This window comes from Bombina bombina, chromosome 4 (assembly GCF_027579735.1).
Source record: "Bombina bombina isolate aBomBom1 chromosome 4, aBomBom1.pri, whole genome shotgun sequence".
NCBI classification, from domain to species: Eukaryota; Metazoa; Chordata; class Amphibia; order Anura; family Bombinatoridae; genus Bombina; species Bombina bombina.
In genome coordinates, this window is record NC_069502.1 from 613,276,826 (window position 1) to 613,295,690 (window position 18,865).

The 18,865-nt window shown below is 41.5% G+C and overlaps 1 protein-coding gene across 1 annotated transcript in view; it reads left to right on the top strand.

The window, feature by feature from the left end:
- The window catches only part of ARMC2 (armadillo repeat containing 2), a 349,446-nt gene that overhangs the window by 141,920 nt on the left and 188,661 nt on the right, over positions 1 to 18,865 (top strand). Inside the window, exons 8-9 of the mRNA XM_053710618.1 lie at positions 1,270 to 1,445; positions 13,042 to 13,144. Of these exons, the coding sequence (XP_053566593.1) occupies positions 1,270 to 1,445; positions 13,042 to 13,144 (279 nt within the window). The remainder of the gene's footprint in view (positions 1 to 1,269; positions 1,446 to 13,041; positions 13,145 to 18,865) is intronic.

Here is an 18,865-nt window from a genome sequence, read left to right on the forward strand (position 1 = left end):
AATCAATGAGGTGAAAAGTATATTATTATAACTGTTGGTTATGCAAATGTAGGGAATGGGTAATACATGGAATATCTATGTTTTAAAACAATAAAAAATCTAATGTAGACTGTCCCTTTTAACCATCTTTATGGATTTTTTCAAAAGCTTAATGTTTTTGCACTAACAGAAAGTTTTTGTTCTTCTTTTTCTTCACATTCAGATTGACACAGCATATAAATCCACCAAAAAATGTTTTTTTTATTAATTGATTAATTTGTAATAATATTTGATTATAGTATCTGACTTTTTTGTCTTGCTCTTATGTCACCCTCTTACACCAAGACTAAGACTAGCAGAAGGTAGGGTTGTAGATGGGGCATTAATACACCGCTGTGGATATTTTAGTCTCCTTTTATCTTTTGTGAGTTTTAATTGACTCAGTGTTTACTCTATACTGATTACTTTTTAACTGTTAGATACAATGAGATCAGTGCAGTAGTGACACAGCCTTAACAATCTGTGGACCTAACACCCTTCTTTTCCACGGCAGAAAGATAGAAGTACATCTAATTTCATGCTTACTGGTTTAGCTTAAAGGGACAGTCTAGTCCAAAATAAACTTTCGTGATTCAAATAGAGAATGTAATTTTAAACAATTTTCCAATTTACTTTTATCACTGATTTTGCTTTGTTCTCTTGGTATTCTTAGTTGAAAGCTAAACATGGGAGGTTCATATGCTAATTTATAAGCCCTTAAAGGCCGCCTCTTTTCTCAGGGCATTTTGACAGTTTAACACCACTAGAGGGTGTTAGTTCATGTGTGTCATATAGATAACACTGTGCTCACCCATGTGGAGTTCCAGTGAGCCAGCTCTGATTGGCTAAAATGGATGTCTGTCAAAAAGAACTGAAATAAGGGGGCAGTTTGCAGAGGCTTAGATACAAGGTAATCACAGAGGTAAAAAGTCTATTTATATAACTGTGTTGGTTATGCAAAACTAGGGAATGGGTGATAAAGGGATTATCTATCTTTTTAAACAATAAAAATTCTGGTATAGACTGTCCCTTTAATAATAATCTTTTCACCTGCTTAAAATTTACAATTGATTACTAATCGGTCTTTAGTATTTGGAGCAATTCAAATAGATTTATAATCTTTCGTTTGTTTAAAAAAGATAAAAAATGTTTGCTATCTAACAGCTACATCTAAATTGACTGAAAGATGCACATTGTTGAACTACTGGGCTTTTAAACTCTATGTACATGATTTTTTTTTCTTTGAGACAGACAAAAACGTGGAAGATCTCTGCTGCATCTGTGCTAAACTCCACAAATGCCTGGAAGATGGAAACATGTTAGGAAAACAGTGTATAAAAAGAGCTTCCATCCTGAAGACTTTGTACAGATTAATTGAGATTGGTTCAGATAAACTTAACCTCAGACTTTCAGGTCTTATTCTTGCTGTAAGTTTTGTTTTATCTTTACTTAATATTTGAGATTATAAAGCATGTATTTTATATTTTTATATTTTTTTACCAAACACATATTACTTTTTAATAACTTAAAGGGACACTAAAGTGAAAATTAAACGTATATGATACAGATATAGGATGCAATTTTAAAACACTTTACAATTTACTACCATTATCAAAATGTGCATAGCCTTTTTATGTGCACACCTTTGGAGGCTCCAGCTAATAATGAGCATGTGCAAAAGTGAGTCTGTGATTGGCTGATGGCTGTCACATGATACAGGGGCCGTAAAGTTGAAGTCAAATTTGAAATTTGTCTTAAAAAAATCTACTACTCTTTTAAAATTCTGAGTAAATGATATTATATTGATTTACCATCACTTTAAGAGCAGAATTTCTCACCGTTAGTAGCAATAATCTTTCTGGTCTACTGTGCATCTGCCTCAGTCATTTGTTAGTATACACAAAACCATTGCAGAGTAAGAAGAGTTTATAACATTGCACTTTAGAAGAATATCCTTAAAAGTTTTCTATAACATAAATAAATCCACATTTAGGAGCCATAAAAGCTAGCTAGGGTGATTTGTAGTATTGTAGCCTTGAAATTATGCAGAAGCCAGATATTAAACTAGTGAATCAAATATAGTATCTTTTATCACTTAACTTCAACATAATACCAAAAGTTAAATTTGCTAGCTTAAATCATGAGTGTCAGATAATCTAAGACAACCATAGATTCCAAAATATCATAAAAATGAACATTAAGTAATCTTGAATGGCTTTAAATTCCAAAATTACAAATCCCTTCAAAGAGTTACATTTAATTTAATATTTTGGGGATTTCTATAAATTCCAGAACTCGTAACTGAAACATTTTATTTGCACAACTAAATATTATTTTATTTCTAATGGTGACCAATACTTAAGCTTCATTAAGACCAGATCAAAAATGATGTTCAGGAACCCTAATATCCTAACAATGCTCTCTTTCTTTCCAGCTTTGCACATCAACTTCTAGGTGGGAGGGTCCACACACTCAAATACCTTTTAGAGGTAACCGGTATGTGGACTTTGCTCTAGATAATCACATTTCTAGATATGGACTCTTAGCTAAGCTAGAGATCCCGCAAACTAGCAAAAATTCTATACTTCTTACTGATCCTGAGAACATGTAACATTAGCACCTATCAATGGGAATTGCGAGTACATTAGTTCTAAGCCTCCATTCAAACTTGTGACAGATTCTTCAATTTGGACTGCTTTTTCGGTAGAATAATGTCAACATCAGAATATAACTTTAAAGCTCCTGTTGCAACAGAATCTGGTGCTGCCAATATGCAGTAATGCAGACTTCCATATCAGTCTATGAGATAATCATTTGCTCACAATATGTGTCTTTAAACTAGTCACCCTGGAAAGAGTAGTCAGGCCTCTTTACCTGCTGTCTCTTGCATGTGTGATCCTGCAAATCTTCAGTACACAGTTTTGACAGGGATTATTATGATTACCACATTTGTGTAAAGGTGGAAGTGACAAGCGTTCAGTGAGAATAATTTTAAAGGGATATGAAACCCACAATGTTCTTTCATGATTCAAATAGAGCAATTTTAAACAACTTTCTAATTTTACTTCTATTATCAGTTTTTCTTCGTTCTTTTTGGTAGCTTTCATTAAAAATATCATGGGAACGTTGCAAATTTAATATTAGAAAAAAAAATGTAATTTTTTTTAAAATGGTATGTTCTGTCTAAATCACAAAAGAAAAATTTTGGGTTTCATATACCTTTTTATTGTTTTTATAAAGCTATTCTATGCAATGTTCTTGAATTACTTTTTTTTTAATAAAACAATTTTCGAATACAGGTATTTGACTGCTAGCAGTCAGGAGGGAGTTAGCTGGACAACTCTGAAGCTCCAGTCTGTGTAGACACTATTTGTTTGATGTTGGTTAAATGTGAGTAAACTACGTATTGGTGGCTCTGGATTCACTTTTTGTCATCACAGGATATGCTATGTGGCACCACAACTTCTGTTAGGCAGAATCAGTACAACCCATAATGCCAATGTTTGTCTATAGTGATTTCATAGCTATGTGTTGGATTTTATGCATTTGTTAGCAATAGGTGAGGCTGAAACACCCAAACTCAAAAATTACTAGAGGTGTCTACATACTTCTGGTCATATAGTGTAGTTCATTCAAAGACAAACAAGTTCTATTTGTCAGTTAGCACCTGATATTAATTCTATAAGTGAGCACTTTGCAGAAGGACAGTAGTGTGACGGATACCGGCTACCCCGACTGGGTAGTTCCGCCAAAGGGTCCTGCTTCATCCCTGGAGCCTGCAGCTGTATAGCTGGAAAGTGATTATAGCCAGAGCCCACCCAAATAACCAGACAAGACCAGTATTCAGGTGAAACAAGAACTGCTTTATTGTGAAACACACTCTGCTTATATACACCCAAAAGGGTCTTATCTGATCCCTAGATCTCCCGCCATTCCCGCCCCTCCAGACAGTCCAGCACCTCCATAGGGGCCACAGTCCCATAGAGCCTCCCACAATACCTAAGTTGCAGTTACAGGGTGATCCCAAGGGGGTGGCAGCACTTCCAGGGGGTCATTGGAAAACTCTCTGTCCCCAGATGCCACAGTCCAAAAAGCCGCATAACTGGAGTTACAGCCTGGTAAAGAAATGGAGGTGGGGGTGGCCAAAACCCTCGGTTCCAAAGGGAGCTCCCTTCCGGCAATCACCCCACCAATACCCAAAAGAGTGGAGCTCTGGGGCAAAGGGCCACTGGAGTGACCTGGGGTAAAGGCTAGCAGGTGTCCGGGGTGATGTGGCCGACCGGCAGTTCCAGGAGCCCGGCCAGCTGGAGAGGGGTTAGGTGGTCAGAGATCAGCTCGCGGCCGGCAGTTCCAAGAGCACAGCCAGCCGAGAAGGGTTTTCACGGTCAGGGATCAGCTCTTTTGTGAGAAGGTACAAACAATAAAGTAGCAATATTAAGAGCCTGGGACATCCCGTAAGCCCTGAGAAGGCCAAATCTGTTGTAAAAGGGAGTGAGCTGGGCAGTAGGGGGGTGGGGGGTTAGACTTGGCCATTTGGTATCCATGAAAAGTAGCTTTTGTAATTGCTTCAAAGGACATTGGTGAAGCAATTCTACCTGGACAGTACTATGCATACCTTTTTAAACCGAATAATTTCCATCTAAAGTTAGACCAGGTAAATCAAGCTAACAGAAGACCATTATCAAGATAACATCATTAGGAAGTAGAGCATTATATGTATCCAAAATTCAAGCCCATCTGGACTATAAACATTGTACCCCAGTAAGTAAAAGGACGACTAGAGGAAGACTGGAACAATGGAAACCGTTCATGTGAGGAGATGGCAGCATGAGAGGCAACATAGTATATAAAGCCTACAACTAAATATGGTGCAGGAAATATTCAGGTGTGGGGATGCTTTGCTGCAGTTGGTGAGTTGCAATTTGACCAAAGGAAAAGCACCACTTTAATTTGCAGAGTATTCCATCCCTTTTTACTTAAATTAAGTTATGCAGAAGATGATTAATTTTTCAGCTGGACAACAATCCCAAACACACATCAATAATGTAGCAGACAAATCTGAAGTTAAAGGAAGAGCAAGGAGTGCTAATTTGCGTGCCTTTCAATCTATAGTCACTGGACCTTAGCCTCATTGATCATCATTTAGAACATTTCAAAAGGGAAAATGCAAAACACTCTGACATCTAGGCACTCTCTCTATAGGATTGCTGGAAAAATGTGGATTGTAAAATTCTGCAAAGACTTGTTCAATCATTGCCAAAGTTATAGTACTAATTAAGGTAAATGACGGTCATACCATTTAGTGAGAGTTAGTGATTTCCAGTATGTAATGACAAAACATAATTTATTCAGGATTGCATTAATCTCCTGAGAGCAGCAAATTCCTTTATGATGCAGAAGTGGAAATGATTTGCATTTATATGTATATGTAGATAGATGTAGAAATATTTAATTACAAATAAATATAACATATTCCTGTATATGAAAAAGATTGGAATGGGAAATATTCATATTTTCATGTCAGGTTAGCACACTTGAGAAATGCAACCGGGTTTGCGTGAGAATGGGGTGTTAGTTTTTTTCCCCAGTTTTTTTTTCTCCATTGACCTCTATGGGGAAATACGTGAACGAGCACTCAATATTCTTAGTTCCGATTTTTCTCCACTTGTCTAGGTTAGCGTATGAGCGAAAACAGTTTACTTTCAACTCCTAATATAAGCTCAACCCAACTAGCACAAAAATCGTCCTTCGAGCGCAATTAACGATTGAGCGGGAGCATTAATTAGCACTCTAACTGTAATCTGGCCCAGTATAGATTTTTTTTTGGAGTCTCTAGCTCTGAAACTTGTGTCTCGGAACCTTTCTCCATAGGGTCTGTTAGGGCTTTTTATTCCTTAACGTTTTTGGAATATGGCTTCTCCTGCTATTCTTTCAGAATTTCTTTGTGCTGGTTGGTTTGAATAAGGGCTTATCTCCTGGTATTTTGAAATGATAGTTTCCATCCTAACGGGAGGAGAGTCCACTGCTTCATTCATTACTTGTGGGAATTAAGAACCTGGCCACCATGAGGAAGCAAAGACACCCCAGCCAAAGGCTTAAATACCTCCCCCTTTTCCCTCAAACCCCAGTCATTCTTTGCATTTCGTCACAGGAGGTTGAAGATTCAGAGTAGTGTCTTATGGAGGGTAGTACTTTTCGAAATGGTACTGGAGTTTTAAGTAGCCCTGTCAGCCTCTCAGTTAGAGCATGGGTGAATGTTAGAGTCCGGAGATGCAGGGAAAGTCTTTCTGCGAACCCATCCCAACTCAGATTAACAGCTCCATTAGCCATTGGCATTGACGAGATTCGCTGCCTGCTTTTCTTCTCTCAAGTCCATGTCAGGAGCGATGCTACTATCCTGTCACACTTGAAAGACCATGTTCCTGTTCCACGGCGTTGATTCTGATAAGATTGTTTCATTTATATATATATATATATATTTATTAACGTAAGAAGACAGGGTCACAGTGTGGCTCCTTTATCTTTATAGAATCTAGGGTAATACCCTCGGAAGGGGGTTATTGAACAGGGTGGATTTTATTGTGCATAATATTGTTTATTGTGTTTCTACTGCATTTGTGTGAGATGAGGCTCTGTCAGTGTGGAACAGTCAGTTCACTTAGCGAGAGATTGAGGCAGGCTTTTTTGGCGTGTTTTTCTCTCAAGTGCAGGGGCAGTCCTGCATGGCACTCCATGTGACCGGGTGTGGCCTCTGTAACTTCCTCTTTCTCGAACCTGCGTTTGGAGGAGACGAAAGCTGTTTCTTGTCCGGTTCATAGTAGACAGTGAGTGCCCCGGCCATTGGGATATAAAGGTGCCATTTAACTTTTTATCAAGTTCGCAATAAAGGTGCATGCTATGGAGGACTCTGATATGTTGGAGGATACTCCCTCTTTATCTAAACCTAGTAACTGTGTATATTGTGAGGAGGTTCCAGTTGAACCGCCTACACAACTCTGTTCCAGATGCTTTGACAATATTGCTATATCTAAAAAGAATAAAATATTTATTACGACTGAGCCGTCCACCTCTGAGGGTTCTCCGCTCCGCGAGGTGCGTTCCCCGCAATCATCTCCGATTACACAAGCAGTTCCCCAGGGCACTACTAATACAGATTGCGGTTTCTGCGGCCATTAATGCGATGCCTCATCCTACTAAGTGCCAGCAGACGGTTCGGCACTGCTATCCATCTCGGGGGTCCTCGACTCCGCTGGATGTCTCAGATTATCCGCTGAGGAGGACAACTCCGACTTATCAGAGGATGCTGCTTCTGGGTCGGAATCGGCTAATTCTAAGCCTCCGTCCGCAGAGGAACAAGATTTTAAATTTAAAATGGAGGATTTTGCGCTTTCTGCTGAAAGAGGTGCTTGCTACGTTGGAGGTTCACGAACCAAAACTACCCGAGGAACCTTCAATCCCTAAACTTGATAGGGTTTACGAGGACAGGGTAGTGGCTGTGGTGGCTGGTGCAGCTACCTACTGGTGTGACGCTCTATCAGCAATGGTCGAGGTGGAGACTCCCCTCAATGAGATTCTAGGACCAAAGCAGATTAATCGCCTGAATACTAAGACATCATTTTCTGTTAAAGGGCTTTGTGGCTAAAGTTGTGGTCTGCTGACATGACTTCCAAGTCTCGATTGCTTCCCCCCCCGTTCAAGGGAAAAGTTTTGTTTGGCCCTGGCCTGGATTCCATTATATCTACGGTCACGGGTGGCAAGTGTGTCTTCTTGCCTCAGGATAAGAAGGCTAAACCTAAGAGGTCTACTTTTCGTCCCTTTCGTTCGGACATGTCTCAGCGCCAGCAGCCTGTCACAAAGTCTGAGAAGTCCAAGGGATCTTGGAAGCCAGCTAACTCTTGGAACAAGTCCAAGCAGAACAAGAAGCCTGTCGAATCAAAGTCGGCATGAAGGGGCGGCCTCCCAGCCATCCTCGGATCATGTAGGGGGCAGACTATCTCTTTTTGTGGAGGCCTGGAGAAGAGACATTTATAGATCCTTGGGTTCTGGAGGTCGTAGCTCAGGGTTACAGGATAGGTTTCAAGTCATATCCGCCAGAGGCAGGTTCCTCCTGTCAAATGTATCTTCAAGGCCAGAAAAGAGAGACACCTTCCTAGGGTGTGTGAGGGATCTCTCATCACTCGGGATAATCGTCTCAGTCCCTCCGGCAGAAAGAGGTCTGGGGTATTATTCAAACCTTTTTGTGGTCCCAAAGAAGGAGGGCATGTTTCGTCCAATTCTGGACCTAAAGGCTCTAAACAAGTTTTTGTCAGTTCCATTGTTCAAAATGGAGAGGATCAGGTCACTCTTGCCCCTGGTTCAAGAGGGGCAATTCATGAGGACTATAGACCTGAAGGACGCTTACCTTCACGTTCCAATCCACAGGGATCACTTCCGGTTTCTAAGATTCACCTTCCTGGACCAGCACTTCCAGTTTGTTGCCCTTCCGTTTGGTCTGGCGACTGCCCCAAGAGTCTTTACAAAGGTTCTGAGAGCTCTACTTGCGGTAGCGAGAGCCAGGGGGATTGCGGTGGCACCTTATCTGGACGATATCCTGGTCCAGGCTCCGTCCTACAGCCTTGCGGAGGATCACTCAAGAGCTCTTCTCCTCCTTTAATTCCATAGGTGGAAGATAAAGGAAGGAAAAAGTTCATTGGTCCCCAGCAACAGGGTGGAATTCCTGGGTACGATAATAGATTCTTCAGTCATGAAGATATTCTTGACAGATCAGAGATGTTGCAAACTTGCGTCCAAATGTCTAGCTCTTCAAACATCCTCCAGGACATATGTGGCTAGGTGTATGGAGGTGATCGGGCTCATGGTATCCATCATAGATGTCATTCCATTTGCCAGATTCCATATCAGACCTCTTCAGCTGTGCATGTTGAGACAACGGAACGACGATCATTCAGATCTGTCCCAACAGATATCTCTGGACAGACCGGTGAGGGAGTCCCTATCTTGGTGGACCCGACCGGGGCAGCTGTCACAGGGGAAATCCTTCTTGAGACCATCCTGGGAGATTGTGACCATGGATACAAGTCTATCAGGATGGGGAGCTGTTTGGGGTGCCAGAAAGGCACAGGGCAGATGGACTCAAGCGGAGTCGAGTCTACCTATAAATATTCTGGAACTTTGAGCAATATTCAACGCTCTGAGGGCTTGGCCCCTCCTGGGGTCGTCCCGATTCATCAGATTCCAGTCGGCCAACATAACCTTGGCTTACATCGACCATCAGGGGGGAACGAGAAGTTCCCTAGACATGAGGGAAGTATCTCGGATTCTGGAATGGGATCCCCAGGCGGAACTGAAAAATGCCTTGGCGATGCCATGGGACTTCGACCTAATTTACATGTTTCCACCGTTGCCTCTTCTACCTCGTGTAGTGGCCAGCATCAAGCAGGAGCAAGCTTCGGCTATCCTGATTGCTCCATCGTGGCTGCGGAGGATGTGGTTTGTGGATCTGGTGGTTCAAGGTCCTTTTCTACATCAAAATCTCTATTCTCTGAGGCTGACTACGTGGAGATTGAAAGTCTAGTCTTAGCCAAGAGAGGATTTTCGAAAAGAGTGATTGACACTTTCGTTCAGGCCAGGAAGCCATTCACTCAACGCATCTACCACAAGGTGTGGAGGACCTACTTGTCCTGGTGTGAGGAACGAGGATACCCCCGGCACAAAGTCAGGGTATCCAGGATTTTGGCCTTTCTCCAGGACGGTCTGGATAAGGGTCTTGCCGCCAGTTCCCTAAGGGGACAGATTTCTGATTTATCTGTACTGTTGCATAAGAAGCTTGCGGAGCTTCCAGGCATTCAGTCCTTTGTTCAGGCTCTGGTTAGGATCAGGCCTGTCTTTAGGAATTTGGCTCCTCCTTGGAGCTTAAACTTGGTTCATAAGGTTTTGCAGAGGGCTCCGTTTGAGCCTATGCATGCGCTTGACATTAAGATTCTTTCATGGAAAGTCCTATTCCTACTGGCTATTGCATCGGCACGCAGAGTCTCTGAGTTGGCGGCCTTGCAATGTGAGCCTCCCTACTTAGTTTTTCATGCCGATAAGACTGTCCTTCACACTGGATTGGGATTCCTACCCAAGGTGGTGTTGAGTCGTAACATCAATCAGGAAATAGTAGTTCCTTCTCTGTGTTCTAACTCTTCTTCTTCAAACAAAGGTTACTTCATAATCTGCACGTGGTTCAGGCTTTGAAGTTTTATCTTCAGGCCACGAAGGAGTTCAGACACACTTTGTCCTTATTTGTTGTGTATTCAGGGAAACGCAGGGGGCAAAGGGCCTCTGCTACTTCTCTATCCTTTTGGTTGAGGAGTATGATCAGTTTGGCATGCGAGACAGTGGGACACAAGCCTCCTCAGAGGATTACGGCTCACTCAACTAGAGCTGTGGCTTCTTCTTGGGCCTTTAAGAATGAGGCCTCTATGGAGCAGATTTGTAAGGCGGCCACTTGGTCTTCCTTACATACTTTTGCAAAGTTTTATAAATTTGAAGTTTTTTTTTTCGGTGGAAGCAGTTTTTGGGAGAAAGGTTCTGCAGGCTGTGGTGCCCTCAGTTTAGGGTCCGCCACCTTTTGCCCTCCCGTTTGTTTGTTTTTTCATTCAGCTTCCTCTAGAGCTTGGGTATTTGTTCCCACAAGTAATGAATGAAGCAGTGGACTCTCCTCCCATTAAGATGGAAAACATAAATTATGCTTACCTGATAATTTCATTTCAATCTGTGGGAGGAGAATACACTGCCCCCGCCCGTTTCTCCGGTGGGCAGACCAAAATTTATTTTTATTTTTCTAGGAACCATTTATACCCTGATATTTCTCCTATTGTTCCTTGTTCCCTTAGCAGAATAACTGGGGGATGAGGGGAGTGGGGGAGGTATTTAAGCCTTTGGCTGGGGTGTCTTTGCCTCCTCCTGGTGGCCAGGTTCCTAATTCCCACAAGTAATGAATGAAGCAGTGGACTCTCCTCCCACATATGGAATTGAAATGATCAGATAAGCATAATTTATGTTTTTTGCTCTTTTCAGTTTTTTTCTATTAGGAAGATTGCTTATCTTTCTGATTTTTATGTTTTTTTTATCCCGGTTTTTGCCACATACTGTAGTTTTAGTTTGGTGTTGATATTTTGCAGGCTCCTCCATTTGGGCCTATGCATAGGGTAGTTTTTAAGCTTTCTTTTTTGTAAGTTTTTGCATCTCTTTTGCCAGAAAAGTTTCTGGGTTATCTGTTCTCTCCTTATCATTTTCTTTTTAAGGATAAAGTAATTTTTGGGAATTTACTGTTCCTTCTAAGTTTTATTTTTAAACTTATTTATAGAGGTTTCCTCTCATTTTGGTTATTGTCAGAGCCTTGTAGTTCTATGTTGGGGCTACTAAACTTCTCAGACAAACTTTGGTTTGTTCTCTTTCTTGATTTTATGCAGGGTCGGAAAGCAAGTGCTTTCTCTTGGTTTTTGCTTGAAGCTTATGTTTTTATTAACATGCTTGGAGGTTAGATAGTCTCCACCTTTATTAGTTTTTTCTGCTCTTCAGTTCCCTTTTCTTGGGCTTTCTGGAATGAGACTTCTGTTGAACTATTTTGGCCTTTCTTCAATTTTTTGCTTCTTTGATGTCAGTCTTTGGCAGAAAGTTCTTTAGCCAATGGTTTTAGCATTTTTTTGCCTGATGGTTATTTTGTGTTCCTTTTTATTATAGAATCTCTTGTTTTGAAGGATTGTGGATAAAGTTTTTTTTTTTATATTTTTTTTTTTATCCCACCGTACTTTTTTTTTCTAATACTCGTGGACTCTCCACAGCTTTGGTATTGGATCCCAGGAGTAATGGATCATGGACTCTTACCACCTTTATGAAAGAAAACATAATTTATGCTTACCTGATAAATTAATTTCTTTCATAGTGGTAAGAGTCCACAAGACCTCACCCTGTTAAATTTTTTTGGTATTTTTTTTATAGCACATCTTTTTTTCCCTGGCTCCAATATTTTTTTGCTCCTTTTTTTTTTCCTACCGCTTTTTGTTTAGCTATGTATCAGAATAATTACCATAGAAGTGGGAGGGGTTATATAGAGCTCTTGGGGTTTGGGAATCTTTGCCTCCTCCTAGTGGCAGGGAAGGTAATTTCCAAGGGTAATGGATCGTGGACTTACCAGAATGAAAGAAATTAACTTATCAGGTAAGCCTAAATTATATTTTTGTCCCTTCTTCCCTTTTTGTTCATTTTTCCTGCAAAGATCAGAAAGCTATGGCTGTTTCCTTAACAGCTTGGCTTAAAGCTTTAATTTGCAAGGCTTTTTTGGTCACAGGGGAAAACTCCCCCAAGTGCATTACTGCTCATTCCCCTAGAGTAGTTGCTACTTCTTGGGCCTTTCATAATGCAGCTTCTATTGATCAGACCCGAGATGCTGGAGTCCCTAGCTGAGAATTTCACAGCAACTTAGCTTGTAAGGTAAAAAAATGTCATAATGCTTATGGTATGTTTCTTTTAGCATTAACTCTGATATTCTGGAATGTTTTCTAGTGAATAAAAACACTCTCTGAATAACGCAGCCATGTTTTACCTAGGCAATAAACTGTGTGCCCATATGAATAGTAGCTTGCTGATACAGTGAAATTAAATATAAGAGTAGCAACTGTGTTCTTGTACAAGCTCACTTACATTTATATTGTACACATCCCCTGGGGTATAGAGAGCTTTCAACACTTAACCATGTCTGTATTCTGCTGGCTGCAGTCAGTTTTGCTTCTACCCATTCTACACCTAAGAATATAATATTCATTCTTATAAATACTTCTTAGTTTACAGCATTTTCACATTTATAGAATTGTATTACATTATCGCATTATTGGAGCCTTGTGTCAATCATAAATAAAATAAATCAGAGGTTCCATCTATGCTTCTAAATACAGAGCTACAAAGGTTTAATACCACTTGACTAAACTGTTCATTTTAGCATCTATGATGGAAATATATGATGTTTTTTCTGTTTTTCAGCTGAAAGTCAGTGGCAAAAATCTCCTCTCCATCTGTAAAGTCTTGTTTAAAATCAGCCGAAATGAAAATAATGATGACTTTTTCCAAAATTATAATATACTAGGTGAGAATGTATTTATTTATCTTCTGTTTATACAAATCCTTTTAAAACTCTACTTTTTATATATACAAACTGTTTCTTGTTAATTGCAAATAGTAATTTCAAGGTGGCTTTGTCTAAAAAAAGGAAAAAAAGGTAATTTGTTTGCTATGAACTATTCAATTCTTGAAATGTCTGCCTTAAAGTCACAGCCTGAGACTTAAAAAAGGTGCACTAAGCATGCCAGGTGTTCAGGACATTCCTATTAATTGTCTTCGACAAGTAGGCAGGATGTGACTAAGGAAACATGGCTGTCAAATGAGTCAGGTGCCTGCAAAAACAGTGTTGGACAGACTTGAAAAAGTAAAGTTCTTCAGTTTTTCTGGGCAATATTTCAATTTCTAGTCTGTATATGGAATTAATCTGATTAAGAAATCTGTTATTAAGGCTCTGAAAGCCTGGGCTCACTTGTAAACCTACCATGATATTCAGATTCGCTCTGACAACATAGCTGCTTTTACTTACAACTCTTAAAGGGGTGGTATGCAGCAACTTTGCTGTGTTAGATTGATGTTTTTCTCTCTATTTCCAGAAAATGGAAAAGGCTAGAAAAAGATCTTATGGTACAAGAAAACTTGCAAGATAAAAAAGTAAATGCTTTATTGACTCCTTAAAGTCTCAGTCAGGTATATATATTTTCTCTGATTCCTTGCTTCCTTCGTTGACCAGTGACATGGTACAAGAAGAAAGTGGTCCTTCTTGTTGCAGCCTGTCTGAGAAGAATATTGTTTTCAGTTTTAGTTCTAAAACAAGATTACTGGTTGCTTCCCTAGTTCCCTAAACTTTTCGTTGATAGTCGTTTTAAAGGGACAGATGAAAGGGAGATTTTTATATGTTTAGTTATATACAATGAAACACCTTTTCAATATGCTTTCATTATTTATTTTGCTCCCTTTCATGTAATTTTAGCTCTGAAACATGTTTGGTTTTCTTATTCATGTTGATTTCTCAAGTCTAACCCTGCTACATAGCGTTTGCAAAACAATGCATTTTATACTAATATTATGACTATGGCTAGCCTTATCCTTGTTGTGTGCAGACTCAAACTTGGCTAGGCTTCTCCAAATAAGGCAAATGGTGTGTGGAGTCTAGCTATTGCAGCAAATAGGGCAAACAGGATATTAACTTGAAAAGCATTTAGACCAAGCAACACATCAGGAATGTTGTGTAATTACAAGATATTTGCTGCCCCTTTAAATACCAATGGTTGAACCTGTTTGCACTGATGACTTGCTTTACCCGGACTTTGTTCTTACAAATGTTTTTCCTGACAATGTGGTTTGCAACCAGCACCAGTTTTGTAACTGCTTTGCCACTGTTGGTGTGAATACAAGAATCACCCATGGGATTCCCCATCAGTTCTGCACCTGTATGAGTTCTTCAAGACAGCACTCATGAGTTATTTAGCAACAGACGTATGCGGCACTATGCTGTTTTGATATTCTACTGTGTTATGGGAAAAAGTCCTCATGTTTTCAGAGCTCCCCCTAAGACCTGAATTTGTCTCTGTAGGTTCTGCAGTATTATTCATTCATAGATTAATAATGTTTAGGGTGATTTTGCTTTCAGCTCTGCCCACAGATAGGTGTGTATTAGAGCTCATACATTTTTTTACAAGAATAAGGCAATTTCTCCAACATAGGTGTGTCCGGTCCACGGCGTCATCCTTACTTGTGGGATATTCTCTTCCCCAACAGGAAATGGCAAAGAGCCCAGCAAAGCTGGTCACATGATCCCTCCTAGGCTCCGCCTACCCCAGTCATTCTCTTTGCCGTTGTACAGGCAACATCTCCACGGAGATGGCTTAGAGTTTTTTATCTGGGTATTTTGATATAATAATATCGGCAGGCACTGTTTTAGACACCTTATTCTTTAGGGGCTTTCCCAAAGCATAGGCAGAGCCTCATTTTCGCGCCGGTGTTGCGCACTTGTTTTTGAGAGGCATGGCATGCAGTCGCATGTGAGAGGAGCTCTGATACTTAGAAAAGACTTTCTGAAGGCGTCATTTGGTATCGTATTCCCCTTGGGGCTTGGTTGGGTCTCAGCAAAGCAGATACCAGGGACTGTAAAGGGGTTAAAGTTCAAAACGGCTCCGGTTCCGTTATTTTAAGGGTTAAAGCTTCAAAATTTGGTGTGCAATACTTTTAAGGCTTTAAGACACTGTGGTGAAAATTTGGTGAATTTTGAACAATTCCTTCATGTTTTTTCGCATTTGCAGTAATAAAGTGTGTTCAGTTTAAAATTTAAAGTGACAGTAACGGTTTTATTTTAAAACGTTTTTTGTACTTTGTTATCAAGTTTATGCCTGTTTAACATGTCTGAACTACCAGATAGACTGTGTTCTGAATGTGGGGAAGCCAGAATTCCTATTCATTTAAATAAATGTGATTTATGTGACAATGACAATGATGCCCAAGATGATTCCTCAAGTGAGGGGAGTAAGCATGGTACTGCATCATTCCCTCCTTCGTCTACACGAGTCTTGCCCACTCAGGAGGCCCCTAGTACATCTAGCGCGCCAATACTCCTTACTATGCAACAATTAACGGCTGTAATGGATAATTCTGTCAAAAACATTTTAGCCAAAATGAACACTTATCAGCGTAAGCGCGACTGCTCTGTTTTAGATACTGAAGAGCATGACGACGCTGATAATAATATTTCTGAAGGGCCCCTAACCCAGTCTGATGGGGCCAGGGAGGTTTTGTCTGAGGGAGAAATTACTGATTCAGGGAACATTTCTCAACTAGCTGAACCTGATGTGATTGCATTTAAATTTAAGTTGGAACATCTCCGCATTCTGCTTAAGGAGGTATTATCCACTCTGGATGATTGTGACAAGTTGGTCATCCCAGAGAAACTATGTAAAATGGACAAGTTCCTAGAGGTGCCGGGGCTCCCAGAAGCTTTTCCTATACCCAAGCGGGTGGCGGACATTGTTAATAAAGAATGGGAAAGGCCCGGTATTCCTTTCGTCCCTCCCCCCATATTTAAAAAAATTGTTTCCTATGGTCGACCCCAGAAAGGACTTATGGCAGACAGTCCCCAAGGTCGAGGGAGCGGTTTCCACTTTAAACAAACGCACCACTATACCCATAGAGGATAGTTGTGCTTTCAAAGATCCTATGGATAAAAAATTAGAAGGTTTGCTTAAAAAGATGTTTGTTCAGCAGGGTTACCTTCTACAACCAATTTCATGCATTGTCCCTGTCGCTACAGCCGCATGTTTCTGGTTCGATGAGCTGATAAAGGCGGTCGATAGTGATTCTCCTTCTTATGAGGAGATTATGGACAGAATCAATGCTCTCAAATTGGCTAATTCTTTCACCCTAGACGCCACTTTGCAATTGGCTAGGTTAGCGGCTAAGAATTCTGGGTTTGCTATTGTGGCGCGCAGAGCGCTTTGGTTGAAATCTTGGTCGGCTGATGCGTCTTCCAAGAACAAGCTACTCAACATTCCTTTCAAGGGGAAAACGCTGTTTGGCCCTGACTTGAAAGAGATTATCTCTGATATCACTGGGGGTAAGGGCCACGCCCTTCCTCAGGATCGGCCTTTCAAGGCAAAAAATAAACCTAATTTTCGTCCCTTTCGTAGAAACGGACCAGCCCAAAGTGCTACGTCCTCTAAGCAAGAGGGTAATACTTCTCAAGCCAAGCCAGCTTGGAGACCAATGCAAGGCTGGCACAAGGGAAAGCAGGCCAAGAAACCTGCCACTGCTACCAAGACAGCATGAAATGTTGGCCCCCGATCCGGGACCGGATCTGGTGGGGGGCAGACTCTCTCTCTTCGCTCAGGCTTGGGCAAGAGATGTTCTGGATCCTTGGGCGCTAGAAATAGTCTCCCAAGGTTATCTTCTGGAATTCAAGGGACTTCCCCCAAGGGGGAGGTTCCACAGGTCTCAGTTGTCTTCAGACCACATAAAAAGACAGGCATTCTTACATTGTGTAGAAGACCTGTTAAAAATGGGAGTGATTCATCCTGTTCCATTAAGAGAACAAGGGATGGGGTTCTACTCCAATCTGTTTATAGTTCCCAAAAAAGAGGGAACGTTCAGACCAATCTTAGATCTCAAGATCTTAAACAAGTTTCTCAAGGTTCCATCGTTCAAGATGGAAACCATTCGAACTATTCTTCCTTCCATCCAGGAAGGTCAATTCATGACCACGGTGGATTTAAAGGATGCGTATCTACATATTCCTATCCACAAGGAACATCATCGGTTCCTGAGGTTCGCATTCCTGGACAAACATTACCAGTTCGTGGCGCTTCCTTTCGGATTAGCCACTGCTCCAAGGATTTTCACAAAGGTACTAGGGTCCCTTCTAGCTGTGCTAAGACCAAGGGGCATTGCTGTAGTACCTTACTTGGACGACATTCTGATTCAAGCGTCATCCCTTCCTCAAGCAAAGGCTCACACGGACATCGTCCTGGCCTTTCTCAGATCTCACGGATGGAAAGTGAACGTGGAAAAGAGTTCTCAATCTCCGTCAACAAGGGTTCCCTTCTTGGGAACAATAATAGACTCCTTAGAAATGAGGATTTTTCTGACAGAGGCCAGAAAAACGAAACTTCTAGACTCTTGTCGGATACTTCATTCCGTTCCTCTTCCTTCCATAGCTCAGTGCATGGAAGTGATCGGGTTGATGGTAGCGGCAATGGACATAGTTCCTTTTGCACGCATTCATCTAAGACCATTACAACTGTGCATGCTCAGTCAGTGGAATGGGGACTATACAGACTTGTCTCCGAAGATACAAGTAAATCAGAGGACCAGAGACTCACTCCGTTGGTGGCTGTCCCTGGACAACCTGTCATGAGGGATGACATTCCGCAGACCAGAGTGGGTCATTGTCACGACCGACGCCAGTCTGATGGGCTGGGGCGCGGTCTGGGGATCCCTGAAAGCTCAGGGTCTTTGGTCTCGGGAAGAATCTCTTCTACCGATAAATATTCTGGAACTGAGAGCGATATTCAATGCTCTCAAGGCTTGGCCTCAGCTAGCGAGGGCCAAGTTCATACGGTTTCAATCAGACAACATGACAACTGTTGCGTACATCAACCATCAGGGGGAAACAAGGAGTTCCCTGGCGATGGAAGAAGTGACCAAAATCATTCTATGGGCGGAGTCTCACTCCTGCCACCTGTCTGCTATCCACATCCCAGGAGTGGAAAATTGGGAAGCGGATTTTCTGAGTCGTCAGACATTGCATCCGGGGGAGTGGGAACTCCATCCGGAAATCTTTGCCCAAGTCACTCAGCTGTGGGGCATTCCAGACATGGATCTGATGGCCTCTCGTCAGAACTTCAAAGTTCCTTGCTACGGGTCCAGATCCAGGGATCCCAAGGCGGCTCTAGTGGATGCACTAGTAGCACCTTGGACCTTCAAACTAGCTTATGTGTTCCCGCCGTTTCCTCTCATCCCCAGGCTGGTAGCCAGGATCAATCAGGAGAGGGCGTCGGTGATCTTGATAGCTCCTGCGTGGCCACGCAGGACTTGGTATGCAGATCTGGTGAATATGTCATCGGCTCCACCTTGGAAGCTACCTTTGAGACGAGACCTTCTTGTTCAGGGTCCGTTCGAACATCCGAATCTGGTTTCACTCCAGCTGACTGCTTGGAGATTGAACGCTTGATCTTATCGAAGCGAGGGTTCTCAGATTCTGTTATCGATACTCTTGTTCAGG